At 31.4% G+C, this 17,074-nt stretch overlaps 1 protein-coding gene across 1 annotated transcript; it reads left to right on the forward strand.

The window, feature by feature from the left end:
* The first annotated feature begins 407 nt into the window (after window positions 1-407).
* LOC111439318 lies at window positions 408-1,836 on the forward strand. The gene is made up of 2 exons (XM_023077068.1): window positions 408-826; window positions 1,236-1,836. Exons 1-2 carry the CDS (start codon window positions 421-423, stop codon window positions 1,757-1,759), a joined length of 930 nt encoding a protein of 309 aa, XP_022932836.1. The 5' UTR covers window positions 408-420; the 3' UTR covers window positions 1,760-1,836.
* The last annotated feature ends 15,238 nt before the right edge of the window (window positions 1,837-17,074 follow it).

The following is a 17,074-nucleotide window of genomic DNA, read 5'->3' on the forward strand; positions in this document are numbered from 1 at the left end:
AAACTTTTTAAATTCAAAAACATTTTTGAAGTTTAAAATTAATTACGAAACAAACTGCTAATAGTTTCCTTCCAAACTAAGTAAAAAATTTAAAGATATTTTTATTATCACAAATCCAGATATTATCTAATAACATTTGGTGAAGCAAAACCAAATTAATGAGTCTTCAGATTCATGAATATTACAAAATTGCCACTTCCAACAAAAAAGATATTACAACACAAAACATTGTTTTTTAAAAAAAGTTTCTTTCATTAATGAATGTAGCCATGAAACGAGCAACATTCATTTGTCGCCAACTCAAACATGTCCAAATACCAATCCTTTGGAGAACTTCCACTGTTTCCCACGTCACAATATAAATTAGCCATCTCCATTTCCCCCACACAACATATTAACCAAAAAAAGAAAAAGAGGGTGATGAAGATTCCGGCGAGATTTCAGCGGATGGCGGCGGCGTTTGAGGAAAGCAGTGGCAGCGAGCACTCCTCAGCTGCCGAGACTTTCACCGACTTGTCGGACCTTGTGAAGTCGTTTATGGAGAGAGATTATCATTTTGAAGGTGGAGATCGTTGTGATGATGTGGTGGAGAATGAGAAAGACGGCGTCGTATCGGACGGCGTCGTATTGGACGGCGGCGAATGGTCGTTGCCGGAGGCTGTTGGAACGCTGCAGAGGTTGATTGGCGGCCGAGAAAGTAAGGGAATCCGCAGGAAAATTGAGGTTGAGGTTGAGTTGGCTTGCAGGTTGATTGGGGAGGAGCCTTCTTCTCCCGATTTCAAACGTAAGTTGATGACTCAACTCCGGGACCGTGGCATTGATGCTGGTGAGTTTTTTATGTTTGTTTTGATTTGAATTTTGTGAAACTCTATTAAGAATTACGATCATTCACACTAGTATGATATTGTCCATTTTAAACAATAGAAGATGTTTCCCTACTTATAAGCTGAGGAATGTATAAAGTTGCCCACTTGAATTTTGTTAACATTAAGAAGATTAATTTTTTTTTTTTGGGTCTAGTGGTAGTTTAACATTCATACATCTCGACCCACGTACACTCATAATTATCTCTTTGATCACCGCTAGTAGATATTGTCTGTTTTGGCTTTCATGATTTTAAAACACGTCTACTAGAGATAGTTTTTCACACCCTTATAAGAAATATTTCATTCCCATCTCCAACTGATGTGGAATCTCGTACGAATATTAATTAACTTTATGTATATGACAAACAGGTCTATGCAAATCCAAATGGGAAAAATTCGGGCGATTTCCGGCTGGAGATTACGAATACGTAGACGTAAAAGTCAATGAAAACCGCTACATTGTGGAAGCTTTTCTCGTGGGAGAATTCGACATCGCTCGCCCGACAACTCAATACGCAATGCTTCTAAAAGCTTGCCCTCAAATATATGTTGGGAAAGTAGAAGAGCTAAAGAAGATAGTGAAAGCGATGTGCTCAGGCATGAGAGAGTCAATGAAAAGCAACCAAATGGCCATCCCACCATGGAGGAGAAATGGTTATATGCAAGCCAAATGGTTTGGTTCATACAAGAGAACAACCAATGAAGTGCCCACCAAAAGGGCATCATTATTGGAACCTCCAATGCCTTTGGCAGCAAACAAATCAATAGGGTTTGAAGCTTTGCCTCTGAAAATTTACCATAATTGCAGAGGGGAATTTTGTAGAAGACATAATAATGAGCTCAAAGTTAGCCATTTGAGCGCTGCTTTTGAAGAACAAGGAATTGGGATGTAATCATATATATAGTTTCCTATGTGTATATAGAACCAGGTAGCTGCAAGCAAGCCATTGGTTTATTGATTCTTAGAGGTAAAAACGTTTTGGTCTTTTTTTTTATGATATTTTAGGGTTTGTTCAAAGGGGGTCAGGATGGTGTGTGTAACAGCCCAAACTCACCACTAGTAAATATTGTACTCTTTGAGGTTTTTCTTTCGAACTTCCCCTCAAAGTTTCCACACTATTATAAAGGATGATTCATTCTCCTTCTCAACCGATGTGAGATCTCAGAGTGTGAGTCTTGAGAGGCAAAATGGTCATTATTCAACACGAGGATTTTCAATCTTCTGCTCTACCAACTGAGCTATCCCAACCATTTCCGACACATTAGACTTATTTTTATACCAGATTTAAACCGGTGACACGAGAATTTTCAGTCTTCTGCTTTACCAATTGAGCTATACCGCCCATTTCATTTCATTTCTGACACATTAGACTTATTTTCATACTAGATGAGGTCAATATGGAGATAAAAACAAATTACAGCAACAAATTTTAGACTATTCACCCGTATTTATGGTAAATAATAAAGTGCATCTTTTTGTGATTTTAGGAATATGGGGAGAATAAAGAATGATTCCATGCAAATTCTAAGCATTTAGAAGAGGAGGTATTTTCAATGCGTTGAATTAAACTTACGTAGAGGAAAATTGAATAATATATATGCAAATGCATGTGTTCAACGAGTTGTTTAAATTGAAAAATTGAGGAAATTATATAATTTTTGCACTATACTTAACAAGTGTTTGCATCTCTTGAGCAATTTGTTGAGGCATTGAAATGAAGAATATCCAAGAAGGAAAGTGCATATTGGGGAGGTGCATTAATTATTGAGCAATCACTGTGGAACGATTCACTTTTCGAGGCTTTGAATCACAGACTATTACGTAAACTCAATGTTTGAAAAAGACAATAAAAGTTTTTAAATTTACAAGTGATGTGAATGAATAATTTGCAAACTAAGTACACAAATTCAACCGAGCATACACTAAGTCGAAAGAGTTAAATGCAAAATAGTTTACAAAATATGACACAAAATAGTTTACAAAATATGACAAGTTACAAAAGTACATATTCAATAGGATATGACAAAAGAATCATATCTATGACTCCTTATGTAGCTAGATGGCTCTGCACATTCGTATTCCTGGTAAGCAACCTACTTGTAAGCTCTTGTAAAACCTTCTCTTATTCAACTTTTCTTAAAGTTATGTGTTCTATCGTGGTTCTAGGATTAGCCAAGCTTGTTTCTCAGCATCTTGACTTTAATGGCTAAGATCTTGATAGGCTTCTATTAATGGCTTATGTCTTCCCACAAGGGAAGAGTCTCATGATGGGAAGGGTGGGTGTGAGCTTCTCCAATATCAAAACATCTAACCGATTGTGTAAAGTAATAAGGAAAAACATTTAACACATTGTGTATCGTAACATGGGAAAGAGGTAGCGCTAGTCAATATGCTACCGACCCTATCCTTTTTTAAGATTTAAAAGGGGCCAATGAATCTTGGTCTCCGTTTGCCCTTATTCTCAAACTTCAACATCTTTCTCGGAAGACATTTCACCAACCTATCTTCATCTTTTTTCTGGTCTTAGATAACCGTAAAATGAAATTCATCATCACGTCTTCCTATTTTCATTAGTTATTGTAATATCTACTTTACGAATAAACTTTATAAAGTAAATATGATAAGAGTACGAAGATGTCAAGTACATATTATATTCAAATTTAAGAAACATTATGTATATATGTTATAAGAAGTTCGTGTACAATCCATTTAGAGGGTTTTATTTTAAGCTCAAACATAACGTTTACGATCCATTTACATACTAATCAGTTCAAGTCAACGCATGTTAGGTACAAAATTGGAAAAGTAGCCCTAAAGGGTATTTTTGTAAAATAGCCTTAAAAGGGTAAATTTAGAAATTTCACCCACATGAGCTTTTAAATTTGTTAAGTGAGTTTCACTTAAAGTTGCAATTTGCAAATAGAGCCCTAAAGTTGAAATTTTGCAAAATTAACCCTAAAGTGAATTAAATTGGAAAATTAACCCACCAAAAGTCAACCGTGGAGAAGTTCTCCAAATTAAGAGGACGTTGAAAATGTAACCCATTTGGCTACTTGCATTAATTAATTAATCAAAGAAAAATGTGAGACCACATCCAAACAACCAAAATTTCCATTTTCCAAGCTAAAGAAACTTCAAACCTTATGTAAACTCTCCATACTTGAAATTAAGCTTCAAAATTGGTGTCAATCTAAAGAGAAAACCTCAACTTCATCCTTGTTTTGGTAATTTTTTAAAAGAACCAAGAAATCGAGAGTAATCAAGATAAACATTCTAGGTATTCGTTCTAGATTTTTTTTTTTTTTTGAAATTCTTTCTCTATAGACCATCTCACAACTCGAATTTAGTCTCTTTGGACTAAAAAAGAAGAGCTGGACAAGGTTTGTGAAGAAAGAAAAGCACGAGAAAGTTGAAAATATGAAATGCCATTCAAGCTCCTCGGTAAGAATTTCTTGAAATTGGATGTTTTTTATTCATCAAGAATTAGCTTGTTTTTCCTATACCAAATGTTTCTAGAGCTCAAGTAGGGTGTTTTTCAAGAAGAGGTTGAAGAAAAATAACTTAAGGAAGATCCTCAATTTCTCAATTTAAGTTTCGGCCATTTCTGAAAATGAAGAAAATTATCCTTAAGATTTGGTTGGTTGTACAACTTTGTGGATGGCAAGAAGAAGAATAACTTTGGTGAATTAAACGAAAGCCGAAAGTTACTAGAAATAAAGATTCCATTGGTTGACTTTCAATAAGTTTTTGAGTTTGAAATTTGACACAAAAATTCAGCTTACATATGATGAGTTGTGCCATGGGTCTTACAACTTTTAGTTTTTAGGGAAAGCCAAGGAGTATTTTTGCTTAAGAACTCAAGGCTTGATAACGCCTATAACGTCCAAACTGAGAGTGACTTTGGATTTTAAAACTGGGTAACAATTGTTATCGAATAGCCTACTTTTGAGGTTTATATCTTATTGGTTTTTGAACCAAAAGAGCTTGAATCTCTTTCATTTGATCCACAATATGTAGAACTACAAGTTTCATGAAGGAATTGAGGGAAGATCACCTCTAAAACGTGTTAAAAATGTCAAGTTTTAGAGGGGTCAGATGTTATGTTTCTCACCGAAGGTATGGCTAGTGGTTGAAGATATTAACGTGGCGGTGATTTTGATCTTGCAATTTCCCTCCATTTTTGTTTTATGCCCTTTAGCCATTTTTTTAAAATTATTTTTAGACTGATTATCACCATCAATTTTGATTTTCCATAAAATATAGTCAATTTGGAACATACCCAAGAAAGATGAGGAAGAACTACCTAAAGAGTGATCGGCTTTGTTGATATTTGCTCATTGTTTGGACTGGTTCACCACTTTTTTAAATCGTATCTCACAAAATTATTTGCTTCTCCAAAAACTAGACACAATTTACAACTTAGCCCAGAAATTTGAAAGGAAAATAACAAAAAGGTTGTGAACCGAGTACCTGAACACACCGGAACAAATAAGTAATCATATGGAGTAAGTATTAAGTAGGACTTATAGGAGTTGATCAGGACAAGAAGCATATGATTAGAAATCATATCTAGGAACCTAATTGACCTAGTATCATGCTAGCTTAACATAGAAACGTGTATAATTTACCGTTGAGCACAATTTACAACTTCATTGTTTTTGGTTCCATGTTTGAGAATTCTGATAGTCTTTAACATGTTTATAAGCTTTCTAGCATGCCTATGTTAATGTTATTCTCTATGTTAATTTTATTCTCTATATTGAGCATGTTGAGCATGACATATATTATGATTGTCCTTAGATGTTTGCCAAAGAGTTTGGAAATCCCGTTATGCCAATTATGCTTAAGACGATCGGTATGTGTCCTAGAATATCTGTTATGCTAGTTATAGATTATGAACCACTATTTTACGTTACTAAGGTGCTAGAGTCGAGAAAAAGGTCCCAATGTCTCCGTTAGGTTAACCAGGTACCTTGTAGGGACGATTAGGGTGCAACCCCTATTCGTGAACTAGTCAAGAGGGGTTAGGGTCTATTTGGTGTTGGCTTTTTGGCCCTTGATCTCAAATTAATTAATTAATTGATGTTTTGATGATAATAAACATACATTCAATTATTAACAATTCTCAGTATTTTGTCCTAGTGTGATGTTGGAATAACGATTTCAATGTATTTTTTGGTTCACTCAAATTAGAGCTAAAACCAAGAAACTTTAGTCAAAACAAGATACCCGATGTGATGATGTGGCGGCAAAATTAACATCATGGACCAATCGAAGTATGACATTTATAACATTGGTAGAGTACCAAATGGTGAAGTTTTCAATTACTTTTGAAGTGAAATAAAATTACTTGAATTATAAAATTATTTCAATTACATTTATAAAAGTTTTTGGATATTTTTAAATGGAAAGAAGATTATTTGAATTATAAAATTATTTCAACTACATTTATAAAAATTTTCTTTTAATCGGTTCTTCACATTATTTTCATTAATATATTTTTTATTATATTATAAAATTTAAATATGTATATATATAAATAAATAAATAAGTATATATGTAACGACCCAAAATTTTCTATTTAATTTAAGGTCGCTACTGTATACGTACCATAAACATTGAATGCGGAAGACTTTATTTAAATTCCATAAAACATAACCTCTAACTTAAAACACAGCCATGGACTTACATGTTTCGAAAACATCTTTAAAACGACACAACAAAAGACCCGAAATAAAATAAATAAGTATTTAAGTTTAAAACATCCTATTCTAGCCTAAGTCTAAGAAAATAAATACCACTATCTTATGCATGTGCCATGATCTCGAGTTGCGATGCCGTCGTCAGCCGTACGGGAATGCCTTGACTTAACCTGAAAAATGTAGTAGCACGTGACTTGAGTATTTATATTTAAATAAATACTCAGTAAGTGACCTCACTATTGGGGTTAAATGCAACAATCACATGCAATGAAATGATGGGACCTATCTTTCGTTTCGTTTTCCCTACGGTGCTATCCTAACGGATAATCGCGGACATGTACCATATACTCTACACATAGCTCATATATGCGAGTATGGGCTCACCAGCTAGTTCGCACACCGCTGAGCCACTTTCCTTATCCAGTGGGCATACTCTGGGAGCCCCTTATGCCGAGACCCGTTAGAACTAGTAACCGTCATAGCAGCGCTATGCAAAGCATAACGATCGTTGTTCTGCCATTGGATGTACGCGTCCGTACCCTCATGATGGGATATGGGTATCCCCTAGATGCATGAACACACATAATGCATGAGGTCCCCACTACTTCTACAATTTCATTATCCTTTAATACAACCCCGCTAGCATTAAGTACATATCATATCATTTTTCATATCGTTTCAGATATCGTTCATCATTCATATCATATCGTTTCTCATTCTTCTGTTCTCAAATCACACATAATTCTAACGGGGTTATATTTCATGCCATTTATCGTAATTTCATGTCATTCATATCATGTTGTATACACACAATTTAAAAGACCTAACATAACGTTCTATGCTTTTAACATAACATTTCATCATATACACATCATACCATGACATATTGCATCACAATGTATCATATCATAGTCATATCATTCTCTAACTTACCATAGCCTTAACGTTCTTATACCTATCACAAACATATCATTATGTGAACGTACCTTAGTCATATCATCACAAGAACTTAACCTAACACTATCGTTCTATCAATCTATCACAAACCTATCCCTTTCTACCCGTAACCTAACCATATTCTTTCATCAATCTCTCTTATCCATATCACTCTGGTATGTAACCTAACCTTAATGTTTCGTGAACGTATTTTACTCCTATCGTTACATTTCGTTTTGTGCATTCTTTTTGTATCCTATCTCAAACATATCATTGAACACATCGTACAGTAACTATTATCATACAATTCACATATTATAACATATACATAACATATAGAAAGCATATCGATCCACAAATAATTCACACATATCAATATATATGACACGTGCAGAACCACAGGGCACGTGTCAATATCAAAATATAACCATGCCGATAGTAAGGTAACTTACCTAGCTAGCTTTAAGTCATTGTCACGAATATATCTTTAATTAAAGTTAGATTCCGTCATTTGAAATCCGAGTTAACCTATATGAGCCCATGACATCAGTTTTAGGTTTGAACTCTAACATTATTTCTTTAATTTACATTGCTCCATTGTTAAAAGTCTGAAATGTTATATATCAATAATTATATTTTTATTAAAAATCTTATTTTTCATATGGTTGTATAAGAAAGTAGATCTATTCAAATTATTTTGGGCTTTACTACTCTCTGTATTTACCTATTTCAAGTTATTCTGGGCTTTACATTGCTCCATTGTTAAAAGTCTGAAATGTTATATATCAATAATTATATTTTTATTAAAAATCTTATTTTTCATATGGTTGTATAAGAAAGTAGATCTATTTCAAGTTATTTTGGGCTTTACTACTCACTGTATTTACAGTTTACCTTTCCCTATGTATTTAGTTTGTGGTTTTTAATTCCCTCATTTTTTGTTCTGTTTCCTTTTAATTCTGTTCTCATGCATTCCAAATTCCTAGTAATCTTTTTTTTTCAAATCTTTCCTTATCTCAATGTTTTCTATTCAGAAGTTTTCTTGGTCATTCTATCTTTAATCTATTCATTTTATAAATTTAATCTAATATTACTCCTCTGACGTGATGGACTAGAATCATATAAATGATTGACATTTAGTTTCTAACTAATGATTGACATTTAGTTTCTAACTCAAAGCTAGATCATTGTAATAATTCAACGAAATCTAACTATAATTGGTTGTGATTATAAATAGGATAAAAGAAAATGAAGATTTAATATATACCTTTTTATCAAATCTATCTTCTCGTGAATCTCCGGTGAGATGTAAAGGTCATTCTCATTTTTTTTTCTCAAGTAAATCTGACAATTATTGTTTTTTTTTTCTTTTCGTGGGTAAGGATCAGGTTGAAGAGAGATAATTGTGGGAAGGGACAAGAGGTTAGTGGGGAGAGATGGGGAAATGTTGTTTTTTTTGTTTTTTTTTTAATTAATTAATTTATTATTATTATTATTTAAACTATTTTATAATTATTTTTATTTGTTTATTTGTTTATTTATTTTTGTGCTATTACAATAAATATATATATATATATATATATAATAAAAATTAATTTAAAATGTTTTTAATGTTTATTTAAAATAATGTATATATATATATATATATATATAATTAAATAAATGAAACATGCGGTCCACATTTTTTCACTATAAATTAAATATATATTGAGCCGTGGGAATGATTTAGTTTGCTCTTGAACTTGTAAAAAGAGCGGTGAGCGGTTGGGCTCTGGTCGGAGGAAAGAGTCGAGAAAGTTTATTCAAATTCACAAGAGGCGCTTGGGGAGTGAAGTAGGTCGAGTTTGACCTAACAACTCTAAAACTAGGGTGTTATATTTTCTAACCCTTTCCTATTTAAATTCTAAATTGTTATTAAGTTTCTTTATGTTATTAAGTTTTGTTGTTATTAGAAAAATTTAATCACGTTTAAATTATTATATATTCACCCCTTTAGGATTGCCATATTGATCCAACAATTGGTATCAGAGCAGGTTGCTATCATTGATTTTTTTCATATAAACTTAATTTTTAGAGCTTATGGCAAATCTACATGTTAAAAACGGATTTTGTGGAGGACAATCAATTTCTAGACCTCCTTATTTTGATGGAACAGATTATACGTATTGGAAGGCTAGAATGAAAATTTATTTGCAATCGATTGATTATCAATTATGGTTAAATGTTAGTAAAGGCCCGTATATTCCATGAAAAATTGTTAATAATATTGAGGAGCTTAAAATGGAGGATAAATTTGATGAGCATGATATGAAAAAAAAAAAATGTTCAAAATGTTCTTTTAATGCTAGGGCTATAAACTGTCTTTATCGTGCCCTAAGTAATGATGAATTTAATAGAGTATCAATATGTTCTTCACCATATGAAATTTGGAAAACTGTTGAAGTAACTCATGAGGGAACAAATCAAGTTCAGAAAACAAAGATTAGCATGTTAGTTCATAATTATGAACTATTTAAAATGGATGCAAATGAATCTATAGTGACATTTTTACTAGATTTACTAATATTCTAAATGCTTTGAAAAATCTTGGAAAAGTATATTATACTCCCGAAAATGTAGGAAAATTCTTAGGTCTCTACCTAAAAGTTGGGAAGCAAAAGTGACGGCAATTCAAGAAGTAAAGGATCTCACAAAGCTTCCTTCGGATGAACTTGTTGGTTCTCTCATGACGCATGAGATTACCATGAAGGAGCGGATGAAAGAGGAGGAGTGCATTGAAGAGGAATCCAAAAAGAAGAAAAGTATAGCCCTAAAGTCCATCACATTGGAAGTTGGCTCCGACGATGAGGAAGCCCTTGATGAAACAATTTAAGAAACATTTCACCAACCAAAAAGTGAAAAGAGCTAACATGATGAGATACTATGTTATGAATGTAAAAAGCAGATTGTCCTCTCCTAAAAAAATCCAGGAAGAAAACAATGAAGGCTACTTGAGATAATAGTGATAAAAGTGCAAGTGATGAAGAAGTCGCAAATTTTTGCTGGCTCATAGAGGATGAAGAAAATGAGGTAATTCTTGAATCTCCAGCAATGAAGGCTACTTGAGATTAGTGATGAAAGTGCAAGTGACGAAGAAGTCGCAAATTTTTGCTTCATGGCTCATAGTGACAAAGAGGATGAAGAAAATCAGGTAATTCTTGAATCTCCTCCTTACGATCAATTATTTAAAATTTTTGAGGAGAAGCAACTTAATTCAGAAGAATTTGGTTCGAAGTATGCTGTGCTTCAAAAGAAATATAAAGCTTCAATAATTAAAAATAAGTCTTTATTAAATGAAATTTCTTGCTTAGAAGAGAATAATCATAATGTTGTAAAATTTAATATACCTTATGAAAAACATGTATTTGATTGTGACGAGAAAACTGCATTAATTGATAAAATTAAATTTCTTGAGCATGGTTATTGTGAAAAATATAAGTTTAATGAATTAAATACTATGTCAGAACTTGACAAGGCTAAAGAATCTATTAAGAAGTTAACTGAGTTTAATGAATTAAACACTATGCCAGAACTTGACAAGGCTAAAGGATCTATTTCTACTACTAGACCTCTGCAATTATTACTTTTGACTTATTTGGTCCTTCTAAAATAGCAAGCTAGGGAAGGAATTACTATGTATTTGTGACAGATTTTCTTGAGTTTTGATGATAAAACATAAAAATGATGTTTTTGAAAAGATTTGCTCCTTCTGTAAAAAGAGTTGATGAAAAAGGTTTTTAATTACTAAAATTAGGAGTGACTTAGAAGAGAAGGTAGAATTTGAAAATTTTTGTGAGGATAACTGTTTTTATCATAACTTCTCCTCTCTAAGATTCCTCAACAAAACCGTGGTGGAAAGAAAAAATAATACTTTACTAAATTTGTGATTTACCTCATTATTTTTGGGGCCGATTAATACGGTTTCAAATAGAGTTCTAAAACTCTGACAAAATCGTACTTCACTAAAATTTGTTATGATTTAACTAACTATTTTTGGGCGGAGCTATTAATACTGTTTAGTTTTAATTAGACAATTGACAAAATTGAATTTGTTAGATGAGTGTTAGTATGATTTACCTAACTATTGTTAGTACTTTACTAGAATTTGTTAGATGAGTGTTAGTATGATTTACTACCTATTGTTAGTATGATTTACCTAACTAATTTTTGGTGGAAGCAGTTAATACTATTAAATAGAGTTTTAATTAAACTCTCATAAATTTTTTAATTAGACTCTCATCAAACTTTTTATGAACTTTGTCGTAATAAAATTATATTGGGTATTTCAAATTTTTGGTGGTAAACGTTTTATTTTGAACAACAAAAAAATTGGAAAAATTTGATTATAAGACGGATATTGGTATTTTTATTGGTTATTCAAACCAGAGAACTTTAGTTATTGAAGAATCTATGCATGTGGTATTTGATGAATCTTGTAATAATATTTCTAATGAGTCTACTGCAGAGACGATTTAGAAAGAAATTTTGGAGATTTACTTGTCAATCACAAAGAAAAAAGAAACTCTTTCTGGTAAGGGAGAAGTGAGCTCAAATGCAACGAAGGAAGAAGGTTCTTCATCAGTGCCAAAAGAATGGAGGTACGCCTCATCTCACCCCAAGGTCTTGATTATTGGTGACCCCGAGCAAGGTGTGAAGGCTCGTTCCTCTATTAATTTATTTAATAATCTTACTTTTGTTTCTCATATTGAACCAAAAAGTCTTAAAAGATGACGAAAATGATAGTTTTGGATTTTAGGTATGCAAGAAGAACTAAATCAATTGGAAAGGAACATAACAAGGAACATAACAAGGCCCTCTAATATTTCCATTATTGGAACCAAATGGGTTTTTAGAAATACAATTGATGAAAATAGAAATATCATTAGAAATATATTTCCATTATTGGAACCAAATGGATTTTTAGAAATAAAATTGATGAAAATGGGAATATCATTAAAAATAAAGTTTAACTTGTAGCTTAAGGTTATTGTCAGGGGAAGGTATAGACTACAAAGAAACTTTTGGACTCGTGGCTAGATTAGAAGATATTAGAATGTTACTCGCATTTGCTTCTTACAAAAATTTTATATTGTATCACATGGATGTAAAAAGTGCATTCTTAAATGGTTATATTATGGAGGTAGTTTATGTAAAATAACTCCTGTATTTAAAAATTTTGATTTTCCATACCATGTCTATAAGTTGAACCATGTCTATAAGTTGAAAAAGGCTTTTTATGCTTAAAACAAGCTTCAAGAGCTTGGTACAATAGACTTAGTAATTTTCTTATTGATAATGATTTCAAAATGGTAAGTTCGACACTACTCTCTTTATTAAAATTAAAGAAAAAGATATGCTATTAGTGCAAATATATGTAGATGATATTATATTTGGTTCTACTAATCCTTCTTTATGTGAAGATTTTTCTAAATGTATGCCTAATGAATTTGAGATGAGTATGATGGGAAAGCTCAATTTCGACTTCAAATCAAACAACTCAAAGATGGTATCTTCATAAATTAAGATAAATATACCAGAGATTTACTCAAAAGTTAAGTGAAATGAAGGTAATATTGCAAAAGCTCCAATGAACAAATCTACTCAGCTTGACAAGGATGAAAAAGGTAAATGTGTAGAAATAAAATCTCATTATGATTGGATCTTTACTTTACTTGACTACTAGTAGACCTGATATTATGTTTAGTGTATGTCTTTGTGTTAGGTTTTAATCTTGTCTAAGGAATCTCATTTACATGCTGTTAAAAGAATTTAAATATTTACTTAAGCTATTAATTTAGGATTGTGGTATCCTAGCAAATATTTAAATTCTTTTAACAGCGTGTAAATGAGATTCTTTAGACAAGATTGAAACTTAGCACAAAGACATACACTAAACATAATATCAGGTCTATTAGCAGTCAAGTAAAGTAAAGATCCAATCATACCTCGATGAGATTTTATATCTACACATTTACCTTTTTCATTCTTGTCAAGCTTAGTAGATTTGTTCATTAGAGCTTTTGCAATATTACTTTTCATTTAACTTGAACATTTTGAGTAAATCCTTGGTGTATTTATCTTGATTTATGAAGATACCATTTTTGAGTTGTTTGATTTGAAGTCTAACAAAGAAATTGAGCTCTCCCACCACACTCTATCTCAAACTCATTAGTCATACATTTAGAAAATTCTTCATATAAAGAAGGATCGATAGTACCAAATATAATATCATCTACATATATTTGCACTAATAGCATATCTTTTTCTTTAATTTTAATAAAGAGAGTAGTGTCGAGCTTACCATTTTGAAATCATTCTCAATAAGAAAATTACTAAGTCTATTGTACAAAGCGGATCGGTAGAACCAAATATAATATCATCTACGTATATTTGCACTAATAGCATATCTTTTTCTTTAAGTTTAATCAAGAGAGTAGTGTCGAGCTTACCATTTTGAAATCATTCTCGATAAGAAAATTACTAAGTCTATTGTAAAAAGCTCTTGAAGCTTGTTTTAAGCCATAAAAGAGCCTTTTTCAACTTAAGACATGATTTGGAAAATAAAAATTTTTGAATACGGGAGTTATTTTACATCAACTACCTCCATAATATAACCATTTAAGAATGCATTTTTCACATCCATTTGATACCATATAAAATTTTTGTAAGAAGCAAATGCAAGTAACATTCTAATATCTTCTAATCTAGCAACAAGTGCAAAAGTTTTTTCGTAGTCTATACATTCCTCCTGACAATAACGAGCTACAAGTCTAGCTTTATTTCTAATGATATTCTCATTTTCATCCATTTTATTTCTAAAAACCCATTTGGTTCCAATAATGGAAATATTAGAGGGTCTACGGACTAATTCCCAAAGTTTGTTCCTTTCAAATTGATTTAGTTCTTCTTGCATATCTAAAATCCAAAACTCATCATTTTCGGCATCCTTTAAGACTTTTTGGTTCAATCTGAGAAATAAATTAATAGAGGAACGAGTTTTCACACCTTGCTCGGGGTCGCCAATAATCAAGTCATTGGGATGAGATGAGGCGTAACTCCATTCTTTTGGCATTGATGAAGAACCTTCTTCCTTCTTTTCATTTGAGCTCACTCCTCCTTTACAAAGAGTTTCTTTAACTTTGTTGCTGACAACTAAATCTCCAAAATTTCTTTTTAAATCATCCCTATAAATAGGCTCATTACAAATATTATTACAATATTCATCAAATACCACAGGCATAGATTCTTCAATAACGAAAGTTCTCTTATTGAAAACCCTATAAGCTTTGATAGTAGATGAATAACCAAGAAAAATACCATTATTCGTTTTAGAATCAAATGTTTACAGCTTTTCTTTGTGGTTCAAAATAAAACATTTGCACCAAAAAACTTTCAAATATCTGAATTTGAAATATCCAATATTTGGAATTTTATTATGACAAAGTTCATAAAGAGTTGTCTCAAGAGGCCGGGTCTAATTAAAACTCTATTTGAAACATAACAAGCAGTATTAACAGCTTCCGCCCAAAAATATTTAGGTAAATCATATTCATTTAACATTGACCTAACAAATTCTTGTAAAAAACGGTTTTTTTTTCTTTCAACTACACCGTTTGTTGAAGAGTACTTGGAGAGGAGAAGTCATGATAAAAACCATTATCTTCACAAAAATTTTCAAATGCTACACTTTCAAATTCTCCTTGATGGTCACCTTTAATCTTAGTAAATCTTTTCAAAACATCATTTTTATGTTTTATCATCCAAACCTAAGGAAATCTCGAAAAATCATCAACTATCACAAAGACATAGTAATTTCTCTTCTATGGTCACTCCTAATTTTAATTTTAGTAATTAAAAAACCTTTTTCATTTTGAACTCTTTCTATAAACCTAGCAAATCTTTTCCAAACATCATTTTGATGATTTATCATCCAAACTCAAGGAAATCTCAAAAAATCATCAACTATTACAAAGTAAAAAACCTTTTTCGTTTTGAACTCTTTCTACAAAACTAGCCAATCTTTTCCAAACATCATTTTTATGATTTATCATTTAAATTCAAGGAAATCTCGAAAAATCATCAACTATTACAAAGTAAAAAACCTTTTACGTTTTGAACTCTTTCTACAAAACTAGCAAATCTTTTCCAAACATCATTTTTATGATTTATCATTTAAATTCAAGGAAATCTCGAAAAATCATCAACTATCACAAAGTAATTCCCTCCATAACTACTATTTTAGAATAGCCAAACATGTCCATATGTAATAGTTGATTTTAGAAGAGCTAAACAAGTCTATGTAATAGTTGAATAGGTAGTAGAAATCACATTTTTAGATTTGAAGGAGGACTGGGTTTGTTTACCTATTTGACAAGCATCACAAGTTTTATTTTTTTCAAATTTAAATTTAGGAAGGCCTCTCACTAATGAATTTTTTTGAGATATTTGAAATCAAGTGCATACTAACATGTCCTAATCTTCTATGCCATAACCAAAAATTATCATGCAACGCTAAAAGACATTTATCATTTGTAGGATAATCATTTAAATTAATAATGTACACATTATCATCTCTATTTCCAACAAACCACACTTTTCTATCACTAACATTTTCAATTATGCAATTATTTTTATCAAATATAACTCTAAAACCTTTATCACATAATTGACTAATGCTAAGTAAGTCATGTTTTAAACCATTCACTAAAAATACATTTTCAAGAGAGTACAAGAGTCATTACCTATAGTACCCTTACCAATTATTTTACCCTTCTTGTTGTCACCAAAAGTTACTAAGCCACCATCCTTCTTCCAAAAACTCACAAACTTGGATTGATTTGTCAGGTGTCTTGAGCAACCACTATCCAAATACTATTTATTTTTCTTGGAGGCTTTCAAATAAACCTAAAAACAAAAATATTCAAAATTGACCTTTTGGTACCTATACTTGTTTGGTCCTCACAACAAGTTAGTTTTCACAAATTTAGGAATCATGTTTGCATTCATATTAAAAAACTTACCACATGAGAAATAAACAACATCATGTAGAAATTTATTTCTTAAAACATTGTTAAATTTTATATTTTGAGAAAATTTTATTCACGAAGGAATGTTTTGAGAATTTTTTAAATTAAAGCAATTAGGTCTAAGATGATCTTCAACACCACAATAATGACATATAGGCACAAATCTAAATTTATCATAATACAAATTTGCATGTGTTAGACTTAGACATAATGGGGATGCTTTAACAAATATTGTTTTAGAACGGAGTAGACCATTTATCAATATAGCCTAATCTTCTTTTGACTTACCTGCTTCAATTATTTTATCTAATTTTTAAGCACCTATACTTAACTTTTTAATAGTTCTGGCAGAGTATTTAATTTATTTTCTTTGAGTAATTTAATTAACCTATCTCTATCTCTTTCACAACAGTCATGCTCAAGAAATTTAATTTTATTAATTAGGCAGTTTTCTCATCACAATCAAATACATGTTTTTCATAATTTTATTAATTATGCAGTTTT

Source organism: Cucurbita moschata, unplaced genomic scaffold (assembly GCF_002738365.1).
Source record: "Cucurbita moschata cultivar Rifu unplaced genomic scaffold, Cmos_1.0 Cmo_Scf00091, whole genome shotgun sequence".
In the NCBI taxonomy this organism is placed as follows: domain Eukaryota; kingdom Viridiplantae; phylum Streptophyta; class Magnoliopsida; order Cucurbitales; family Cucurbitaceae; genus Cucurbita; species Cucurbita moschata.